The 23252-nt window shown below is 40.8% G+C and overlaps 2 protein-coding genes and 1 long non-coding RNA gene across 6 annotated transcripts in view; 2 read left to right on the top strand and 1 right to left on the bottom strand.

Moving 5' to 3' along the window:
• The window catches only part of PAN3 (poly(A) specific ribonuclease subunit PAN3), an 80762-nt gene extending 70051 nt beyond the window's left edge, over positions 1-10711 (top strand). Inside the window, exons 17-21 of one of the 4 annotated variants that reach the window (XR_003533403.1) lie at positions 143-272; positions 3846-3910; positions 4627-4765; positions 5905-6043; positions 7768-7878. Coding sequence is in view for 3 of the 4 variants with exons in the window: in XM_027677812.1 (XP_027533613.1) it covers positions 143-272; positions 3846-3910; positions 4627-4765; positions 7768-7908 (475 nt within the window). In the remaining variant the exon portion in view is untranslated. Of the gene's footprint in view, positions 1-142; positions 273-3845; positions 3911-4626; positions 4766-5904; positions 6044-7767 lie in introns of all 4 variants that reach the window. The other 3 variants (XM_027677812.1, XM_027677814.1, XM_027677813.1) reach the window with 3 other exon arrangements.
• Positions 10712-11413: 702 nt separating this feature from the next.
• LOC113965002 lies at positions 11414-22147 on the top strand. Its single transcript, XR_003533404.1, has 3 exons — positions 11414-11661; positions 19371-19447; positions 21695-22147. It is a non-coding gene; the product is annotated as an uncharacterized LOC113965002 (long non-coding RNA).
• FLT1 (fms related tyrosine kinase 1) overlaps positions 12000-23252 on the bottom strand; it is a 114179-nt gene continuing 102926 nt past the window's right edge. Inside the window, exons 25-30 of the mRNA XM_027677811.1 lie at positions 22260-22359; positions 20822-20927; positions 20598-20728; positions 20129-20213; positions 19192-19283; positions 12000-14066 (exon numbers count right to left, since the gene is read on the bottom strand). Of these exons, the coding sequence (XP_027533612.1) occupies positions 13862-14066; positions 19192-19283; positions 20129-20213; positions 20598-20728; positions 20822-20927; positions 22260-22359 (719 nt within the window). The 3' untranslated portion in view covers positions 12000-13861. The remainder of the gene's footprint in view (positions 14067-19191; positions 19284-20128; positions 20214-20597; positions 20729-20821; positions 20928-22259; positions 22360-23252) is intronic.

Here is a 23252-nt window from a genome sequence, read left to right as displayed (position 1 = left end):
AATATCTTCTTTTAAGAAAGACAAAAATTGTTAACTTTGGGTATTAAACAAAAAAAAGTCAAATAGTTATCATAATAGGATATAATCTCTGGCATTTGTGACATGTTTAAGTAATCTTTTGGGGATTGGGTTATTTTGGCAGGTATTTGCTGACTGACCAAAACAGGCTTCGCAGTGTAAATGATATCATGCCTATGATTGGTGCACGATTCTATACTCAATTGGATGCTGCTCAAATGCGAAATGATGTTATAGAAGAAGACCTAGCAAAGGTAAATCATGTAGTAATTCCTACAGAAAGACCTCTAGTCAGTATTCCTACAGCTTTACCTTTAAAAGGAATGTTTTCTACTGGTTTTTGTTAGGTTTTTTTTTCCTTCTGTTTGTTGAGTAACCTAAGTAATTTGCCTGAAGGCTTGACAACCCTAAGCTCAGGCTTTTTCAAGTCCCAAAGCTCCCAAGAATCCGTAGTTTTAGGAAGTCCTCAGCTGGCATTTCACTGATGTAACATCATGTCCAACCAGCAGTCTAGGGGAAAAGATGTTCTTTATAGAACAGTTAAAAAGTAGCATTCTGAGTAAATAAGGCCATGTATGTCATCACATACTAGATCATGTAGTGTGTGCTAAAGGTTATACAGCAACAGATGTTGCCTTTTAAATTCTTGGATTTGAGTTTTAGTGTCACTTTACTTCTCAATCTTGTGTTTTCCTTTCCAAATGAATTCTAGATCATGGAGATACCGTGCTTAGTTTTCGTGAAGTGTGCACCTCTTGCTGTGGGGGTCTGAGTAGTCTATAGTGTTCAGTCAAGGTATCAAGTGCTATCAGAGTGTATTTTTTTCAACAGGAAAGGGTGTCTGTTAGAAGCCACTGATAGCAGGATTTCTGTCAGGATTGAGATATATTACAGAATGCTTTCATGACTCTGAAAATGTATGGGATAGGGTATTAAGTAAGAATTTAATCAAGTACTGTGACTCCATTGCATTGTAAACCATCGAGAATTTTTTTAAGAGGCAGTAGACCAGTGGTTGGGATTCTGATGGACTTGGTTCTCTTGATTTCTCCACTCTAGGCTTGTTGGATAACAGTTTTTTCCTCTTTAGTGAAAGATACTGAAATCTATCATAAGCAAGGAGCTATAGAAGGCCAGGCAGTATCTATGTTGGATGCAGACCTCTAGATGTTGGGTGCTCACTTTATCAGAACCAACTACTAATCCTTCTCCAAAAGTGTTTAAGATCATTTCTTCTGAGGTGGCCCTATGTGCCTGCACAAAGCTAGGCAGATGGACCCTCTCCCATTGCAAAGACGGAGATTGTCCTGTAATCAGCATTAAACATTTTGCGTTTTTAGTCAAGTTGTTTGTAGCAGTTGCTTATCACTGGCAGGTGGGCAGAGCTACTACAAATCCAAGTTGTTGCTTAGCCCCCAGTTTGGCAATAGCTATTTACCTGGCAGTGATAAATAGCACTTCTTAATTAGCTGTCATACTGTAACTTGTTTGCACTAGCACATCCTTGATAATATCAGAGCTACAGTATGCCTTAAGTCTAGCCTCTCTTCATTATTGTCCCAAGCAGATGCTTTGGGGAGAGTATTAGAAAAAGACTAGCATGTGTGATTGTTTTTTTTTTCCTCATATTCTCCAAGCACAGAGTCATCTGTAGCTTAGGGACTTCTGATGCTGGGATTGGTTCGTATGTAGTTAATAACTTGATTTTCTCAAAGCCATGAAACCTTGTTACTACTGTAATGCTCATGTTTCATAGAGCAGTGACCCTATTTACACTATCACTTTCCTTCCTCACCTTTATGTTCATCATATACATGTCATAGCAGTCAAAGCCGCAGTTTATCCAAGCCCTGTGATCCACTGTGTAGAAAAGTTCCCTGCCTTACAGGCTCCTAAGCCTGCAGAGACGCTACCTGGAGACTTAGTGCCAGTGTTGTTGCTCAGCTGTGTCACCATTGATTGGGAATGTACAAGGTAGCGGCCTTCACATAGGTGTTTGTGCTGGTTTAAAGGTAAACCAGCAGGGGAAATGAACCCATCTCAAAAGAGATTATAAATCAGAATAACAATTTAATAAAAATAATACAATAAATACAATTACACAGACAATTGGTTTTAACCCACAAAACCCAGATGTATAACCCAGCATCCTGGGGCATGAACAGAGTGGTGTTCGTTGGGCCCCCCTCCCTGTGCTGAGCCCCACGTGGTCCCCCCAAGTCCAAAAAGTAAAAGGAGAGGGGAAAAACCTGTTGGTGAGAGTGCTGGTTGCAGTCCAGTCAAGGGTGGTGGTCTCAGTCTGGTTGAGAGTGGTGGTCGCAGTCCAGTCCAGGTTCTGGTCCTTCTCTGGATCCCCCGAGTGGTACCGAAATCCCAAGACCCCAAGATTATATATCCTCAGGTGCAGGCAGGAATGCCCAGTACCTCCCTCAGGGCGGGGAGTTTCACAATGGGTGTGAGGACAGGAGCATCCTCCAATCTCACAGGCCTCTTAACACCCAGTTTACAGCCTGAGGGGTCAGGCTGCTCTGGGCAGTTGCTGTAAATGGTCTGTTGTTAACAGTTTCTGGGAAATGGCAGGAAAGGGTATAGAATACACAGCTTTGGGTTACACCCACACAGTGATGAGCTGGTCCCAGCTGTTCTAACTAGGACAGTGTTGTTTTGGCTTTTGTGTATTTGACCACATGCCAAAAAATTATTTGGAGGTTAGACCAAATAATAGACCTACCTAGCTGGGCAAGGTAGGTTTTCCCTTGTCAGTCTCTAGGTGTAGGTATTGTAGTGGAACAAGCTGTTCTGCAGTGTGTTTTTAGCCTAGTAATAGAAGTCTGCAACCCCTAGGTTGTCTGAGGCCAAGCAGTTATCACCTTGACCTACTTTACCACCTGTGCACGGTAATCTACTCCAGACTGAATTCATTTGAAATCAATATTATCATGCATGGAATGAGATGCATCTTAGCATGAATAGTGCTGTAGAGCTGGGCCATTGCAGAATGTGAATAATATCAGGAGAGAATCTTTTCCTGACAGCTTTGACTTACACTGTGAATTAATCTCTTGTTTAATGTAAACTGGGATGTACTCTTTTTACTGTATCCTAAGTGATGTGGAAAAACGTACTAAATCAATTTTCAGTTGCATGTACTCTAAACATCTATAATTCTAACATTCTACCTGTATGTGAGCTCATTGTCATTTATGGATTCAACATTTATACTCTTTTTAAGACTTAGATTCTAACTGTTCTGGAAAAACTTGTTTCAAAATATTTGGAATCAATTATAATTTGAATGTTAGTCTGATGATATTGTTGCTAAATATTTGCTAATAATGGCCTACAAAGCATTTCTGAAAAACAAATCTGTTAGATTATGTTCCTTCTCATCGTAACTTGAAATAAGGTATTATACTGCACTTCTAAATATCTTGGTAACTCTGTGTGTGTATATGTATATATTAACATATTCATCTTGTTTAACTTACTATATTTTAGCATACCTGTAAGTATAGGCTGGCAAGAGACAAGACTTATGTTTCCACAAAGAAATAGATTGCCTGATCCAGTTCCTTTTGAGGCAGCAAGGTGTCATTAGTTGTTGAATCTTCACATTATAATTTGAAGTTCTAAACTGAGTGTTGGACTACTGATACACAATACAATGCATTTGTTCTCTGTCTGAAAAAATTATACACTCTTCTTTGAATAAACAAATCATTGTAATTAATAGTGCTTCATTGGCATTACTACCATATACCTTTTGCAAATAAGTGTCTTAATTTTATGTTTCAGAAACTTTTAATAACCTTTTTCTTGTTTTCTAGGAGGTGCAAAATGGAAGGTTGTTTAGGCTTCTAGCAAAACTGGGAACAATCAATGAGAGGCCTGAGTAAGAAATACTTGTTTTCATGGTTTAAAGTATGTAAAACCCTGTTTGCAATACAGTGTTTCTTCCCTCATAAATTTAAGATAAACATTTTTTCCCATGTTTGCCCCTGGAGAAATGAGTGTTTAAGAAGCCTTGAGAAAAACTAGATAAGCGACTTTGACCAAAATTTTAAATAAAGGAGAGGCGAAGGCTACAAATAGATATGCCAAAGTTGCTTCATTGTATTTAGTATGGTTTCTCTTAGCACTCATGCTGTTGTGAGAGGCAATACTTTTAGAGGAAATCCGTAACTTGTTTTAACTGTAGCAAAGGGTGTAGATACTGGTTTTAAGCTAGTGATTTTTCAGCTTGTTTTTCTATCAACTAACCACATAAAAATGAAGTTCATGGTCTGCTTTCCATCCTTATGCATAGACTTAGTTATGTTTATGGTGCTGGTTTCTAATATTTACGCGTTAAATTTGTTGCAGATAATTCTTGCTTTCTTCTATTATTTTCTGTGGCATTAGCTTCAGGTGCTTTAGCAGCTAAGAAAGTTTGAGTATGTTATCTTCTGTTTGTGACAGGGGCAGACCGTAATTTAATTGCAATTTATAACAGGTAGCTTAGCAGTGCAATCAGACTACTCAGTTTAGGTTGAAGAGTCACATGTTATCTGTGGGGTTTGATTTTTCTTAACTTACTGAACTTTAATATGAGCCTTTGTTTTACACCAGGTTTCAGAAGGACCCAACGTGGTCAGAAACTGGAGACAGGTATTTACTAAAGCTCTTTCGAGATCACCTTTTCCATCAGGTGACAGAAGCGGGTACTCCTTGGATTGACCTCAGTCACATTATCTCATGTCTTAACAAGGTACTTTGGTTAGCTTTTAAGAATTTTTTGGGTTAGCATTCTTTAAAATAGTATCCCACTGCAAAGCAAGTTGGCATTGGCAGGTTAATTCCATTGATTTAACTGATGGTTATTTTCCCTGTTTTGGATGAAAACAATGTATTCACTGAGCTAATATTCCAATATTTATGAATATTTTAAATAAACTTAGTACATGAATATTAAAACTTGAAATTTTTTAATATAGCATGAGATGCAGTATTAACTTTTCATCCTAGAATGCATTGAATACTGTGGATAAACAATGCCGGTCCCTTTATGCTACTCTGGTCTTTCAACACAGCATAAAGGATCCATAAAACCCCTTTAACTGGGGGAGGTTTCTACTGATAGTTATCACAAAAGATGGTTGTAAGGCAGGATGATCCATTGCTAAACTGTGCTGACCAGAGTAGGAGACAGGAGGGAAACTGTGCTAGAAATTTGTGCAAAATTCTTGCCCTCTAGGACAGTGCTGGAAAATTTCTGTGACTTAAAATGTTAAGTCCACTTCTATAATAACTTCCCTAGCCTCTCTAGCCCTTCATTTTCCAAGGTTGACTTAACAAAGGTATTTGCAGTTTTCTAAGGGCTGCGTCACTAGCGAAATTGTATTTGAGCACTGTCATGATTAATAGCAGGAGATGTGTGAGAGACCACAAGATCTTCAGTAGATACAGAACTTGGTCTATAAATTAAAAAGTACTTGAGCTGATTTTTTTTTTTATTGGCAGATCAGCTTTCAACTTATTTTACATTGTTTTGCCAAACTTCACTAATTCATAGGAGACTAAGGTGCTGCTACTTTTCTTTTTTTGTTGTTGTTGTTGTTGTTGTAGCTGCTTGGTCATTTCACTCACTCTGTAGAGAATGGTGATGCAGACACTGACAATACACAGTTTCAGTGCCCAGTATTTTCTTTTCTAGGTTTAGAATAGCCAACTTTCCCCAAAAAAATCCCAGAATATATTCAGATCCTTTGACATGTAATAACTGACTTAACTACAGTTAAATCTTTTTCTAAAATTGTCAGGGCTTCTAACTTCCTATTAGACCACTGCTGTGCATTTCTTTAACCTCCTTTTTGTCTTTCTGGTTGGTGTCTGTAATCACTTTAAAAGGGACATTAAAGGGATTGAGGCTAAATCAAAAAGAAAGCATGTTGACATTCAAATAGGCAGTGAAATGCCATCATGATTTGAAAGCAGTGACCCATACAGTACTGTAGCAAGAGGGGACAGTCCTGAATTCGTAGGTCAGGTAAGAGACAATATCAAAGAATGCCTTGTTCTATAAATGTTCATGGCTTACCTTTTTAAACAGAGGCTCTTCTCTTCTGTGGTTGTGGGCTCAGCACACAAAAAATGTAAGGTTTATGGAACTCTACTTTGGAAATACACTCTAAAAAGCACTTCCAAAACTATAGTGTGTACCAGTTTATTTGGGCTTTTCTGCTACAGTCCAAAATCATTCCTTTTGAATAAAAGCTACTCTGTTAAAAAAAAAAAAAACCCAACTTTTTTTTTTAATGTGGTGTTTTGGGGATCTTTTCAGCTGAGATACTGATTTATGCCTCCACAGGAGGAGAGAAAGAAAGCCATAAATATTGATGTTTCTAGTTAGCTGTGTGGCTTTCTTAATACAGATCTTCCCTATCCTACATTAAGGTAATTCATTGATTTATTGTATGATGATAATGGGAATGAACAGTGGACAATATTTCATAAACACCTTGATAGTCTTAATATTTTGTGAGGGATGGTGGAAGACAGTGGTGGTTTTATCCTACTCTACAAAAATTAGAAGCTAATTGGCTTGCTGTTGTCCTTCTGAAGCTGTTCACAAAGCAGGAGCTTTAAAATGTGGAGGTTCCAGCTTTTGAGGTTATGTTCATAACATTACTTTAAAAGACAAATACAAGAAATTGCTAACTTGCTGTGGTGCTCCAGACAGCAGCTAGTGGAACATCTTGGTGACAAATTTAATTGGTTTGCTATTCATTAGAACATTATAATACATATATTTGAACCTGCTCGGTTTGTATTTCCAAAGATTGGATTGATAATGTCATATCCCACTTGTCTCTGCCCCACTTTCTGTATTGGAACAAGAAAGTTTGTAGTGTCAAGTATTTGGAAATATCAACATATCAACTAAAACAGAGCTACAGAAGTTTTGCTTTATAACTGAGTCTGACAGTTCTCCATTGGTGAACGTTAATTGCAAAGTGAGGAGAACATAAGATACAGTGTTGTAAGGGGCTTCAGCTTGTGAAGTAGGGTATTCCTCTGTTCCAAATTAGGATTTAATGGTAGATCTCTAAAGTATGTATTGAATTTGAGAAGTCAGAACAAAACATGAAAACAAACGTGGAACAAACTTAAATCTTCAACAGCAAATTATCTATTTGATTATGGATTATACCAAGGTAACTTTTTTTCCTGAGGGATGAAATATAGCATACATCATAGGAAATATAGGAACTAGTTTGCTTTCGGTGCTGCTAAAAATGTGAGGTTCGGGTTTCTACCAGTTTTCAGACTACCTGGGGCTGATCCATCCATTATCTCATTTTAGGGTGGGCAAGAAGTAATTTACCTACCCAACATGGAGGCTTGTGGATCTTATGTGTAAATGTAATGTCAAACGTAGTTTTGTTCTTCAGGAACTGTATGAAAATTTTGCTTCCACACAGGGAAGGGGATAGCATTGCAGGATTATTTGCCTTGTGGAAAGGGAAGAAAACAATGGTAATCTAGTCCTAAGGTCTGGAATGTCCATCAGGTTAAGACCAAAATGTCTCGATTTTTTGGCAAGAACATTGTTGTGGTGCAATTCAGATCCTTCCTTTCTGTGCTGTTAGCAGATTTGAACTGCACCATAACAATGTACTTGCCAAGAAATTGATTGCTTTTGTTGTTGGGGAAATGTTTTGCCATTTCTTTCACACTTCTTTTATTTTATCTTTTGCATTCTTGTTACAGTTAGATGCTGGTGTGCCAGAAAAAATAAGCCTCATTTCCAGAGATGAGAAGAGTGTACTTGTGGTAACTTACAGCGATTTAAAGCGCTGCTTTGAAAATACTTTTCAAGAACTGATTGCAGCCGCAAATGGTCAGTTGTAGTATTTGCTGAAAGCATGCAGGACATTGCTGAGGAACTTAACCAATAGCAAATTGCACTACAGCTGAATTGTTGTTGTCATCTCATTTCACATTTGGGAAACAAACAGGAGATGAGCAAAGCTGCTTGCACTTCAGTCAGGTACACTGTTACTTGAAGGGAAGAATGTTTCACTTATCCTAGAGCTAAGGCTGCCATTGGAGGCTTTATCTGTGAAGAATTTATTTTAGATTAAGGAACACATCAGGTGCATGATGTTCCTACTTTTATTTTTTCCACTTGTATATGCACTAATTTTAATTTTTTTAAGACTTTTCTGATCTCTGAAGTTTTGCCACATTGTATACTTTAAGGGAAACTCTTTGCAAGGACATTTCTGGGATACATTTTTGTCACGGAAGATATAGCAAAATTTATTCATTTTTGATATTATTTGCACCCAGAATAGCATAAAGGACCAGGTAAATAATTTAATAGAAATTGTGTTCTATTAATGACCATTTAGTTCCTAACCTCTGTAAAAGTGTGTTGTATGCAAGCTCTGTATGCCACCCACTGTTAGCTCAAAGAAATATGAGAAGGCGAAACTTTTTAAAACCAGTCAAGTGAAGTATTGATGAATTGACAAAAAAGGAAAGAAAGTCCCCTGTCATTTGATTTAAACTTTGTCTAAGCAAAGTGACGAAAATAGCATAATGGGAAACATCTATAATTTAAGGAGCATATCAAACTTGCTCTAAACACAACCAGCGCCTTTTAAAAACTGTTTGTACGTTTTCCTGGTAGTCAGAAGCATTTACATTTATGCAATTTTTTTAATAGATTTTTTTTTTAAAAGAAATTGTTTAAATGCCTGAAGTTTCAGGAGTGTATTACTTTAGGTTATTTACAGTATAATTTTTGTATAAAGTTCTGTTCTTTGAACCACAGCTTTATTATGGTACGCTACACTGGATACAGATACAAAGACACTGTTAAAAGAAGATTAACTAAACACAGCAGTTGTCTGGCATCAAGAGCTTTTCAAGTTTTACGGCCTGAATCTGGAGGGATAATGATCTGCTGTGCCTTTGCAGTCACTGCTTAGCCCAAAGTAATATTACTTTTGATAATACTCAGCACATGAATATTCCTGAAGTAATTCAGTCTCAAAAGTCTGGAATTTTCCTCCTCAATTACCTTTCTAATATTTGGACATGCAGTTGTCTCCAAACTTGGGTATTTATGGGATTTCTAGTTAAACACCTACACTTTGATACTGAAGACTGCCAAATATGTAGGAATTTCCTTTCTTAAAGCAGTAGTGAAGACTGTATCTATCCTTTCCCAGCACTGAATGTTTTAATAGCACTGGGTGCTCACCATGAAGAAAATGTGGAAACTCAAAAGGTCAGGACAGACTCTAAGCACTTGCAACTGATGTTACTGACATCAATTTTAATAATTCTCAATATTTGTAGTTTTCAGAGAAGTTTTTAATATTTCTCTGTCCACTTTTATAAGCTTTAAAATGATTCTCCGCCTTGAGACTTGCATCAAGAAAAAAGCAACTCTCTTCACATCGAAAGCTTTGAAGACTAGGGACATGCTTTACACATGTTAGAAAATGTGGTTGAATCCACATTAGGTAGCATCAGTTGATGAGTTTAAAAATCGATTATTGTTGCAATTTTAAAAGGAACATAATGTTTAATATTCAAATGATAACAGTTGCCAGAATGTTCTTTTTAATATAAAAGGAACAGGAACTTTGAAAAGTGAACATGCAAAACAGTCTTTTATCATTAGCTCATGTATTTGAGGAAGAGCAGCTGTCTTTTCTATGTTTTTTGACAAATCATATTGTAATTCTTTTGTACAAAAAAGAAGTACTTGTATTCTAGAAGAAATATGGAATGCTTAATTTATAAGCGGGCTGAGGTTTTTTCCAGTATTGTTTTCTTTGAAAATGAAAGGGGATCATCTGTTCAGTTGTGGGGTTTGGGAGCCTTTGAAAATTTAATTTGTGGACCAATATTTTGTGGCAGTGTAAGGCAGGGGTAAAATAGGGCTTGAATTCTCATCCTTTTTAGACCAGCACACCCTCTGCAAGACATGTCTAAATTGCAAACCTGTGTGTATTTGCATAATGTCAGTTTGCTTCAGCCCCTAGTAACCTCAGGACTTGGTTTAAAAATAAAAAGGTAGACAGCTAATAAGTTTTCGTACATAATGTCAGCCAGAAGATATTTGGTGTCAGGTAATACATAAAATAAAAAAGAAGTTGAGCTTTGTTTTCTATTTATTTTATTTGGTCCGTATTTGGGAATGATTTGAACAGTCTGAAGTTCAGCTTGGGTATTTTTTTGGGGAGAGCCCTTCTACCCCATTTTAATTCCATTTAGAAGGTTGTCCTAAAGTTGTAGTTTGATGCAGTCATAGGAAGAACTGTGTATCTGTATTTAAAAGAAGAGTCACCAGGATGTGCCCTCCCAGATGGGAAATTTATTTCTGACCTTCCAAATTTTTACAGCTAAAAGCACAGAAGGGACAACCTTTGAAATCATATGATGTTGGTCATTTTAATTTTTGTACCTGTTTTAAATTCTGTTGCTGTATTTACTATATTGTAAATATTTTGTTGAGGGTACCTATGTATTTTTGATTTGCCCTTGTTTCGGTAATTCAGGTGTCAACTGCTTCCCCTAAAAAGCACCAGTATGTTAAGTTCTAATGTCATGATCCCAATATGTGTTACTCATCTTTAATCCCGTTTTCATTGTTCATGTGTACAGCAGTATTTTTAATAAAGAATACCAGAAGTAACGTGGCCTTATTTTGACAATGTGAAGTTCTGAAGTTGGATAGAGGGCTTTTACACTTTGGTGCCGGAATTGTAATTTCATTCTGTCTCATACTTTTGTATTCATTCTGTTTGCAATGCAGAGTTTCAACAATTAAGAGTCACAAATTGTGTTTAGTGTTTGCCACTTAAAGTGTATCAGATGTTTTAAAACGTACAGGTGCTGTTGACTAAAGTTGTACTCATGCATATTTCCCTTATTTCCAAGTCAAATCCCATCTGCTTCAGTTGAATGGGGTCTTCTTTATTAGATAAGCCCTAAATTTGAAAACTCTGCTCAAGTACCCTTACTTCCCTGTTTATTGAGCTTTTTTTCCCCCATAACAACGTATATTAATTTCTGTGAGAATTTGCATGTGGAGTCATGACAGCTTCACTTCCCAGAATTATTTTTTCTGTATTTTTAACCAGCAACGGTTAGATGATTTGCTGTTGGGATAAAATCTCCTGTATCCATCTAATCCTGACCATGCTTATGGAACATGAAATTTTGTGCAATATATGTGAAATTGCCAGTACCCCCTGCATATATCTAACATAGAGTTATTGTCCCTTAAATTGCAGTGTTTTAAAAATATTATTATATAAGCTTCAATAAGCTTGATTGATGCACATATCTAGTCTCCAGTTTCCTCCTTAGTAATGTGCAGCAGCAGTTACACAGCTCCTGTGGCAGTAGGTGATCCCATTATGTTCTGCTTTCACAAATAAAGTTTCATCTCCATTTCCTTCCATCACTTCACATGGATGAGGTGGGGATCTGGAGATTCTCTGAAGAAGAGAAAGCATCTGTCCAGGCCTGAGGTGCTACCTGATGTCACAGTAGTTTTGGAACAGGCTTTGTTGGGGACACCTTAGCTCTGTTTGGTGTCCTTTTGTCTGTTGTGGATCTTCTGGCTGCAGAAGGAACATGGTAGGTGGTTGAGTGGATGTTTGTTCGTGGGCTGCTTAGTCTTCCCCAACCATGAAACCTCGCCTCTCCCAGAGGCGGAGTTGAATTTTTACCTCTAGGCAGCAGTGAGCACTTCTTAAATATGCTGAAGCTAGGGGATGTCCCTCACACAGGGGGCAGTTCAAGTGTCTCTCACTGTATCTGCTTTGCTGTGTGAGAAGTGTGCCTTCTGAGTTATTATTCCATGTTCTTATTTGCTCACAAAACTGGCATGTGGGATGGATTTTGTGCCAGATGTTTGTGCTGCCCAGTGCTGAGTCATCTGCCGCAGCAGTCTTTGACACTGACAGAACTCTGAATTCTTTCGAAAGCAAACTTTATTATATGAATTTAGCAGTCAAATACATTATATGAAGACAGAAAATGCAAGACAAAATAGGAGTTATTCACATCTGAAGACACTTAGGAGGTTCATATAAAAGTAATCTTTGTAATCCAGTTTTCTTAAATATTTATGCACAAAAAGCATATTTATATATTTACATTGTGCAAATGCTTCCTTTGAGATGCATCATCCTGTTACTGTTTTTGTTAAATTCAAGTTAGGAAACAGTTCTTAAACTTTTGTTTTGATCAAAGTCAAATATACTTTGCCAGCAAGAGACAGTGCAGTAGATTCTTAAAACTGATGATCTCTTGGCCAGGAAGATCTGGAATTGATACTTAGCTTAGAAGTAGTGGTACATATTTATTTTATTTGCATATCTAAGATAATTTTATTTGTAAATATGCAAAAGGTCATTTGCCTTTGTTTGTTAGTGGGTTACATTCACAGCTCTTAAGCTGAATTCTAAGAGGTCAAGACCATATAACATGTAGCATTTGAGTTAATATATATTTTTAGTGGACCATGAGAAGCTGAGATTGGGCAGTAATTGATTTGAAGATATCAGTGCTACTGTGTTAAATGGCCAACTCTCATTTTAATATTGCATTCAAAGGTGAAGGGGAATGGGTACATCCTAATGCTTCTCTAGCAAAGAACACTCATGTTCTGAGATGCTATACCAAAGTCTGTTGCAAATAAATGATACATTTTTATTCCTGTACATAGATAGTGGTAACTAGCATGGAAATTTAACTCTTCATAGAAAAACTGCCCTAACTTTACAGGGAGATTGTCTTGTAATTTCTAACTGATCTCTTCAAACTCTCTAGCAATCAATTAATTTAAAGTATATGCAGTTTAGTAGCCATCCTGTCTTTTCAGACAAATTCCCATAAATAAAATATAATCAGTGCAGTGTTACAAGGTCCACAAGGTTTTTGTGGACAGAGCTTGGCTTTAACATATCTAGTTTGTGGTTTGGTTCCAGTTTGTGCGTCTTGGCATATTAACAAAGTGCAAAACTTGGAGAATATTTACTTGATTTCAGCAGGCTTATCCAAACTGAATTGATATGTATTCCATGTTGTTGCAGCCGTGGCTCTGGTCTTAGTTCTTCTCTGTCCTTACCCATTGTGTTTAGCAACACATTTTAAATTCTTGCCTTGCAAGGCTCCCTATCATGCGTGCCATCTGAAGTAGTTAAGATCCATCTAATGCCCCATTCCCAAATAACCTATTCGGCTTCCCCAGAGCATCAGCCTTCCCTCAAGTTTCTCAAAGTAGTTTTCATTGAAAATGTAGCTTGTGGTCTGTTTCTTGTTTCTACCTTGTTAAAGAATCCTTTTATTTTCCAGCACTACACATAACCCAGCAATAGGATGCAAATGCCTTAGTGCCTGATGCAGGCTCCTGACTCTCTAGGGCTCCCAGCTGCCTCTCCTGACTGGGACAGCAGTGCTGCACCTGGGCCTGAGCAGAGGCTTGGGGACAAGAGCATGAAATGCCATTCTGCTGCCAGGGACCAAACAGTGAACTAGTTTTCTGTGTAATAAGTGGCCATCCAGGTTTTCCTGGATGGAGAAGCATGGGGCATTTTTAGCAGCTGTTGGTTTTGAGCATTTGGGAAAGTCAAGGCCTAAGCAATAGAATGTTGCTGTATTTTGAATACGTTTGTTGTGGTCTGTAGAAAAGCAGATCACTGTGATTAAGCCAATGATAACCTTCTAAGTTTTATAACAATTAACATAATTTGGGTCAAAGTTCTTAAACTGACTGTTTTTCCTAAGAACCTTTTTGGATTAAATGCATATTTAGATTTTGGCCTAGAAGTACTTAAACAGGTGTTCGAGAATAATGGACAACAGAGTTATATTCAGGAGGGGGAGAATGGCTGGCTTTCATTTTCTCCAGCACCGCATTACCATAGGTATATCTTTGCTTGGAGTCACTGAGATGGTCACAGCTGAAACTGCAGAAGCTTCTTGGCTTGGTTATTCCAGAAAGCACTGACTCCTTGCTCCTGCTGGCACCTTTAATGCTGTAAGAGAGCAGTGTCACTGTGAGCTTACTTAACTTGTAAAGGCATTTGGTTTAATGACTTGAGCAAAGCCAGGTCACAAAAAGCAGCTTTGTTTATTCTGACATGATGAGGAGGGCATTGATGCTGATGGGCTCGCTCAGTGGGATTATGGAACAGAGGAATGAAGGAGCCCTCCTGTGTTCCCCAAGTCGCCTTTTGAACAGAGAAGCTGCGACTGAACATCACTGTTAAAGGTGCTTGTGTTCACAGTATCAGTCTTGGTGTTTGCAGGGACTACCTGATTGGTCAGCCTAAGCTCTAGTGGCTCATCTGTGGCAGATGCTGGCAAGTGAAACGTCATTGCAGGGCAAAGTAGGGGGGAGTGTCTGGCATCTGTGCTGCTGGGCTCTGCAATACCCATAGGGTCCCTGTGCCTAAATGTTCTTCCAAAGGGAACTGGGATTTTTTTTGAGCAGGAATGAAGTAATGAAAAGTCTCAAGCCTGGGAGCAAAAGTAGAAAACTACTAGTGTAGGTGTTCCCAAAGCCTAATGCTGGGATAAATTCCTAAGATAAACAGCCAGGGTTTGTGAGGAAGGGCATGAAGTCTGGGTATCTTCTCTCTTGGGCTTCCTTTGGCAGCTGACATGAACTGCTGGTTTGAATTAGAGATTTCCTGTCCAAAGAACCTTACAGTTATCCTGTAAGCTGCCTTTTATAGGATACCCTTTACAAAGAGGGGTTTCATGTCTTCTTAACCAAGCCACTCTTAAAGACACTTTGTTTTACAGCACTTTCTCACCCATATTAAGAGATTGCAGTGCTTAAAAGGGCTCTTTCAATAATAAAGTTAAGGCAAAGAGAATTTTCACACCATTGAAGTTCGATACCAAAGATTTATTCATAGACAAAGGACAAGCCAGAGCATTTTCCGTCATTGATTACATGTGAAATCCTAATGTAAACATGTTGGACCACAATGCCTAAAATTAGATTCCTTCCCCTGTATTTTTAGAAGTTCATGGACAATTCACCCCTCTCTGTTTATAAGGTCAGGAACGTTGGCAGCCCTAGTCTTCAATTCCAGAGAAGACAGTCAGAACATCTGTTGAGGCTTTCAGAGCCCAGGGTTTTGCTTTTCATTTTAATTTCCACTGTTAGGTTTTTAAATAAAAGTACAGAACTGGTAGCGCATGTCCATTCCTCTTTTGGAAATGGAGAACTAACGGTTTCTCTTAGATGTCACAGTTTCTCAGATTTTTAAATCACAAGCCTGCGTGCTTTTTAACGAGTGTGGTCTCTGTCTTCTGTCCTACTGTAGGAAATTGGAAGGTCCAATTCCAAGAAGACCACCCCAGTCCATTTATTTGTAGATGGATGGAGTTCTTGAGGAGGAACCCACATGATAAAGATTGCAGATGCATCCCCTGTTTTTATGTTGCCCTTGGCATAAATTCTGTAAATATGACAAGGTTAGTCACAGACTCTGTAGACTTTTTGTGATGGGTTTAAAGAGAAACATTTCTGTGATTTACATTGTAATTGTGAGTCTTATGGAGCAGTGGGCTGGCAAAAGTGAAGTGTGCATGCAAAGTTATGAGTCTTGAAACTGTCACACTTTGATCCTTTCATTCATCATCAGGCTTTTGTGTCCTGAGACTTTTCTTGTGAGCTAGACTTGGCTTCTACTTTAATTAATAAACCTTTATATCAGTAGAGCTGCATCTGTTAATTTTACCTTGAGTGCACTGCTGTAACTGGGCATGCACTCCCACGAAGAGCTTTGAGGGAATCCACAGGGTTTTGGCATCTGTAGTCAGGCTTCATTTTGAGACTGAGTTTACAGTCAGAAAAGGCTTGTCTAGCTGTGGACTATCTTCTTTCCATTCTAGGCATGTAATTGGAAACTGTGTTTAGTAGCTCTTTAATTGGGATTGTCTGTTGGATGAAATTGCTGCTGCTTTCCTGACACATCCAGGACCACAGTGAAGATAGAGGCCGACTGTGGCTCTTGAGACACTTATTCCAGCTCACAGGAGGTGGAGTTCTCGCTGTTTTTCTGGCTTAGGAATTTACGTTGGCTTAAGGGTTTGCCTCAGCCCAAAGATTTTGGCTTATTTGGATTGGGCTTTTTCCCCAGTACTGAAAAGCTAGAAAAGGGTTGCAGTTGGGATTCTCTCCACCTGTAAAGGAGCACACACTGTTCTTTCTCTGCCCCTAAACCTTTCTATTGGGATCTTGTTACCCAAGGACTTAGGAAAGACCTGTTTCTCTTCATGCTGTTCACAATGTCATTTTCATCTCAATGGCATTAGCAAGTCCAAGACACATTGCAATGATTTCTGCACTGTGCTCCTGGCCACCACCTTGGCCTGGGGGCTCACCAGGATTTGGACTGATGCTCTTTCCTGTAGTGAAACCAAGAGTGAGCTTTGGCATTAATGCCTTTTCCTATGCAGGAGAAGTGGAAGCCCAAGAGGAGGGGACTTGCTCGGGTCCGTGGGGTGCCCCTCCATTGTCAGATAGACAATGAACCCAGCCCCTGGGCCTGGCTCTTGGATTGGTCACGCTGAGTAAGCACTGCTGCACATACTGGCTCTCTCCTGCAGTCAACTCATTAGTTTCCTCTGAAACAAACCCCGAGTGTGCTTCTGGGAACAGATAGGACGCACTGGGTTTGGGTCCTTCCACCCTATGCAGTTCTTCAGCCCTGTGATGGTGGATGTGGCCCTGCGAAGTCTGAATCCTCCAATGGAATGCTCCAGGACACACCTCCCCCCTGTGCTGGTCTGAAAGCATCACCCACTTGGCTGGCTTAAATGTCAGTTCAGATGCTATGAACAGTGGAAAAAACATGCTGAACCCAATTGTTCTGCTCTGGACAACAGGAAACCATGGGATCCTAGGAAAAGGCAGGCCAACCTGCACAGGCCCACAGCACCCTCAGCCTTGCCTCAGGACCCACCCACTGCTGCAAGTGCATTTTGTCTGCATCTGTGTCCTAAACTGCAGTGTGAGGTTTACAGTGTGAGGGCAAGTGTTCTGGGGCATTGCAGTGCAGGGGATCTAATGGTAGGTAATCTACTGCCAAAAGGGGGGTGAAACCCTTCCTCAGCCTGGTGCTGGCACCAGCTACCCTGACAGTGAGCTGCTACTGCTCACTCAGGAACTATTCTGGGGCTAACAACCCAGAATCTAACAACCTGAACCAGCTTCCTGCAAGACAAGCCAAGCTGAAATGTCAGCAGAAGAGCACAGGACCACAGAGGAGGATGCTTGAGATGCAAAGGAAGAAGCAGGACTGCATCTACTTAGATGAGTTCAGATGTGTCAAACCACTCCGGGCTCCACCTTGCTCAGCACAAAGTTTAGGGGCGTTTATTTACTGCTCCAATTTAGCCTAAGTAAAGGATGCTTAGCTAAGAAGCTACCACTTTTAGGAATGTGTGCAGACTAAAGGGTCACCGCCTGCATTCATGTACGAGAATACTTTCTGGCACAGCACTACAGTACCACTTGTTTAGCTTGCAGGCCAGATGACTTTCTGTGACCTAAGTCAACCACTCTGTTTCCCCAAGGTTTTAGGTTCTAGCAACCACTCTTGAGTTCAGTTTTTTTCTATCCAAGCATTCCTTTTTCCTTCAGCAGCTAAAAATGCCCTCTTAAGCACTTCTGGAGGGCTGTTTGGGCCACACTCCATGCATTCCGTACCATGCAAAGAAAATAGGCATTTCATAAATTTCATTGGGGAAGGTTGCCATGTTGTCTCTGTGGCTCACAGCAGCCTTCAGAAATGTCATGTTTACACAGAGAAGAAATGAGTTTAACTACTTCTAGGGATGATTGCATCCTTTGGAGCCCTTTAATATCCACACACATTCCAAGCTCTATGGTACCTGTCTCCTCCAAAGACAGTGTGCCTCAACAGAACTGAAATACCATACAATTGCTTACAAGCCTATTTTCTGAAAGGTCAAGGCAGGAGGAAGGGTTTCCCAGCATTCATTTGGAGTGGCTTCTATTACCTTGGCTTCACCATGCATGAGCAGTGCTCCTGCGTGCAGTGCAGTCTCCTGCCAGCAGTGCACTTACTCATACCTTGTATTTCAGCTCTGTGTGTGCACGCTCCCATACACGTTTCTGCGCTTTCAACCAACGCCCTTTTAGTCACTGGAATTTTTCTTAAAGTGAGTCCTCTCTGCCTTGCCTGCATTTTTCAGCCAGCTCCAATTGTTCATCGAGACAATGCTACACCTCTCAGCCTGCCCAATTGCAAGCCGCTGACAAGTTTGGCACGGCCAGGATGGCAGGATGGCCTTGACCTCCTGCCAGTGTGAGATGAATGATGGATTGGGTCTGGCCAGTCTCTGGGCTGGGTGAGAGCACTGAGCTAAAACCAGGACACTTCCAGCTTGGCAGTGGCTGGGAACGGGCATTCAGAAAATAAACACTTCCCATTTGCAGAGAGTTCATGTCAGTGCAACTCATTTCTTAGGGCAGCCCTAGTTCCCTGCTTGGGCAGCTGTCAGGAATTAGGTGTAGGAAGATGGCCAATATATTCAAGTGCTTAAAGGCAGGAAGAGAAGTGAGGCCCTCACATCCATCTATTGTAAAGTTGCCACTTTAGCATCCTGAGCCCATGGGTGTTAAATGGGCTGTGCTTAGCTGAGTCATGGAAAAGAAGGGCAAAAACAAGCCCAGAGGTCCTTATCCAACTGGGGTGCCCTTGGGGACTTGCAGAAACAACTGCAAATCCTTCACAGCCGTGCATTCCTCCTCCTCCATTATCAACAGCATATTTCCTACAGTTACCTGCCTCTTACCTTAGATTAGTGCTCTCTGACACTCACTTGTCCAGCCTGGCATTAAGTTGAGGCTTTGGTGGATCAATAGAGTGCTAATAAATCATATTGCTGATGTGCATCAATGGGGTTGAGGGTTATTTGTTTCCTCAAAGGCATATAGAGGGTTAGGTGTGGGAGATGATCGACTGCTGATTCAACCAAGTGGGACACACCTCACCAAGAGTGTTTGCAGGAACTGGGGACACCTTAGCTACTTTGATGAGGCACAGTGTAGCACAAGGACCTTGAATCCTTCTTTGCCCTCTAAAACATAAGAAGAAGGGAACATAAAATACAGACCCAAAGAGTGTCCATTTCTGCTTGCTGCCTGTCCATGTGAAGCGTTTCAGTTCTTCTGGAGCCAGGGCCATCCCACTGTCTGCTTGGTAATCCTTGAAGAAAAAAGAAAGATGCAATCTTATTAGGTGTTAACTATAGAATTGACAATGGACTCAATTCCTTTTTGGTCTGATTTCCAGCAGCCATTTGGTTGCCGATACTGAAAGAGGTCTAGGAGACAGCAGCTCCGTGCTACTGGAGGTGCTGCAGTGCCCAGGTATTTAATGGTGCCTTTCCAAACTGCCCTTGCTTTGGAGCCCAGCAAACACATACTGTTAATGCAGATACAGGGTGCAAAAAGAAAAGTGTCTACATGCAATGTGAGGTTCTGGCCAGCCCGTAGTTCAATCCTTTGAGGACCACTGTGGCTTTCCCACCTCCTATTGCTTAATGCATACAACTGGGTCACCAAAAGCTTGCCCCAACCTCTCACCCATGCCCACCTCTACCTGGATTGTATGTGTGTCTCATTAGCTGACATGTCCCCATCGTGTGCATCTGATAACAGGATTTGTTCCTACCAGGGCCCTCTGATGGAAATGTGACTCACAGTTCTCATTCGTGCACTACTATTCAGATGAAAACACAAATCCAAAGGATTTTAAGTGTCTTTCCCACACCAGTGGGACTTAGGTGGGGCTCTGGCAGCTGTACTTTGCAGACCTACTCAAACTGACCAGAGGAGTGTTTGCAACCTATGACATGGTCAACAAGAAAATGCTGACCCCAATTTGTAAAGCAGTGGGATAACATCTTGTTGCAAGCACGGCTAATCTTGCACCTTATATCAGTAGAGCTGGCAAAACAGTAACCCCCCTGTCTTGTTTATCCCTGTATAAATCTCTCACACAAATAAAAAGAAATACATGGTGCACCATGTGGCCCAGGAGTCACTTACATTAAATACAAGTGTTTCCTTGATGGGAAGCTCTTCAAATGTCTTTATGCGCTGGTGGGGGGTTATTTTGAAAGTGTTTATGTATCTGTTCAACAAGAAAAGCAGGAGAATTTTTGGTGAGAGTATGAAGTGCGTAAGCAGAAAGTGCTGGATATGTCTCCATTTCTTTGGGCAGTTCCCAGCTATCACTGAGGTAGGTCATACAAAAGGGACTCCTTAACCAGACCCCACCCAAACCTCACTCCCCAGTTGTGGAGTGCACACAGCTGCCCTTCTCGCAATGCCTGAGCCCTGTGACTTGAAGGTACCCCTGTGCAGGGACACTCCAAAGAGCTGTCCCAGCCCAGTGGGTGGATCAGTGGCTGATGGGACACATCTGAGTGTTTTCTCCCATCCAGATCCAAAACAGGCTATGCAGCAAGCTACCATCCCCAACAAAAAAACTCAGTCTTTATCTGGCTTGTCTCACCTGATGTTTTCAGTGCTTCCAGAACCTGAGCTTGTAACAGAAAGATTTTCATTGCACAAAGGGTCAGATGCATGGGGAAACCCACTTTTAGTTGTAAATATTGTGCTGAGGGGTATGTAGTCTTTGCCTTCCTAAATGCAAACAAGAAACGAAAGTGTTATTCCTGGGACCATGTGGCCAGTCACCCCTGCCCTGGCGACAGCACGCGGTTCTGACATTAGTACCTGCTGGACATTTGCTTGCAGCAGGTCACCCAGCTTTTTCACCAGCTCGGAGAACCGTGGCCTGTCATTGGGATTGCTCTGCCAACAGTCCAGCATGATTTGGTAACTGTGAGGACAAAAGCAAAGTGAGCACAAGGCAGGGTTACAGCCCCATTTGATCTAAGGCAGCGCAGTCACTGACAGCTTGTCAGTGATAGAGTTAACTCCTGAACCTGCCTGACTTCACAAAAATTGTCTCTAACACCACGGAGGCCTCTTCCTAAAAGTAAAACAGTAAACTTTCCACGAAAAAAAAGAAATAAAACCTTCCTGCAAGATCCTCGAGGACCACATCAAAAGAATAATTTAGCCAGCTAGTCATACTTGCTTTTTTTCATTCCTAATTACGCATTAAATCTTTATATTAAACATCTATTAGCTGGCAATGTTTAGGTTAAGGCATTGTAAGATGACTTATATGAACGTGTCACTTCCTTGTATTGGTCAAGCTGAGCTTTCCTTCCTGCAATAAAATATGTGGAAGAGAAAAAAAAAAGTTCTTATCTACGGTCACTAGGATAATAAAATTGGCCAATGGGCAATACTCCCAGATAGGCATGGCTGGCTTGCATCCTTTTCTTCTTCCAGAACTTTTTTTTGGTAATTGTTGCTATTCAGGGTCATGACATAGCGCTCAGAAAGGCACCAAGACACGTACAAGTATTTGGTTTTGCCTCCAGAGGTAAAACACCTGGGATATGTTCATGTTTCTCAATGAGTTGTTTCATGGGGTGAATATTCAGTGTGCTGCATGTGCCTCCCTGGGCAAGGTGCTCTGTCCCACTTCCAGGGCAGAGGGGCTGCAAACTCACAGTCCCATTTGGACCCCCCTAGGTCTCCAAAAAAGTGTTGGCCATGCAGTAGCAGCTTGAGGCTGCACCTGAAGGCAGGGGAGTGGGGAGCAACAGCCGACATCACGGTGGAAGGACTCGGACGACGTGGGCTGGGAGGCTGCAGGTCCCTGTCACCTTCCTCTGCCATCAGACACTGTGTGCAGGAAAGGGTGGACCCTCATTACCTGAGTGATTGCAAGGAAACTTCTGCTTTCACTTCCTAAGTCAAGATGATGTTAATAATGTCACATTCCTCGAGCACTTATCTGTGTGCATGTCAGTAAATATTAAACCTGGCGAGGAATGAATGACCTTCCTACTCCTCCTCCTTGCTCAACTCCCTTCGGAGCACAGCGCTGGTGGTGCACTGGGCTCAGGTTCATGTCCTTCCCTGCCCTCTCCTACCCTGTGGGAGGACCAGGGGGCCGAGGTACAGAAGAAAATACTGATGCAGGATTGAGTTTTTTTCCTTAGCCTGGGTCAGGGTGCTTTTACAGAGACTCTACATTATCTGCAAGGCAGGCCAGGATGGAGGGTGGTACACTAGGCAAGCAAAGGCATCTCACATCTCCTCGGTCGCTTGCTCCGGAGCTCGCATTCTTGTGCCTTCCTTCAGTCTGCTGCAGAAATCCTCATCTATTTGGACTCCAGGGTAAGGAGAGGCGCCTGGAGGCAACATTGGGAGAATAGATACATGCCTTGAGTTGGGTACTTGTGACCTAGCTGTAACCCTTATGCATCTCCCTCAAACACTTGAGATGTGCAGCACCACGTTGCAGAGCTGGGGATCAGAGGATACCCTCTCCACTGCAAGGTCTGGTCCTGCCAGCTGCCACAGACAGGGAACTGCTGCTGGTGGTGCTCCAAGCCCCAGTCCTTGGAGGGGGGCAAGATCAAACCCAAAGCTATTTGCGGTGCTTACCTGGTCTGAAAAAATACACATGAATTTGACTTGAAGAGTATCCCTTGAAAAGCCAAGTCTGATCTTTCTATTGGTTTGGACTACTCCAAATTCTAGTATGCAGAGTATTAACAAACCCCAAATGCTTAAAATCACCTTGAAAAAAAATTGAAATCTTTGTTTTAAATCAGATCACAGTACATTTGCATTGCTTTTCTAGTTTCTCTGTTTTTAAGATGCAGCCTGATTATGCTGTTGGTTTTTTATCTGTGGACAAGAAAAAAAAATCAGGAAAAAGGAGAACGAAAGAAAAAAAAAAAGACATGTCAGAGACTTGCCAGGTTCAAGGAGCTGGGGCTTTAAGAAAAAAATAGCAAGTATTATGAAGCTGACCGTAAAATCACAAGAGTTGGCAGGCTGACCAACAACATGTATTTAAACTAATAAATGATTGATTGTCCTGAGAATTGTATAGTATTGTTTCCTCTGCTGTTTGCCTCTTTTGTCAGCCTCTGTGTTAAACTCAATTAAGATTCTTCTATTCTGACGGTCGTTGTTGTTCCCACTCAATGTACATCTTGTATCCTGCCTTTTCTACATGAAAGAAAGGGGGAAAAAAGCTTCACAGGGTTTTAATTCCAGATTGCATGCTCCAGTT

This window comes from Neopelma chrysocephalum, unplaced genomic scaffold (genome assembly GCF_003984885.1).
Source record: "Neopelma chrysocephalum unplaced genomic scaffold, ASM398488v2 Primary Assembly neopelma1_43, whole genome shotgun sequence".
Classification (NCBI taxonomy): Eukaryota; Metazoa; Chordata; class Aves; order Passeriformes; family Pipridae; genus Neopelma; species Neopelma chrysocephalum.
Note: the sequence above shows the minus strand (reverse complement) of the source record. Positions and strands in the feature narration are given on the sequence as shown.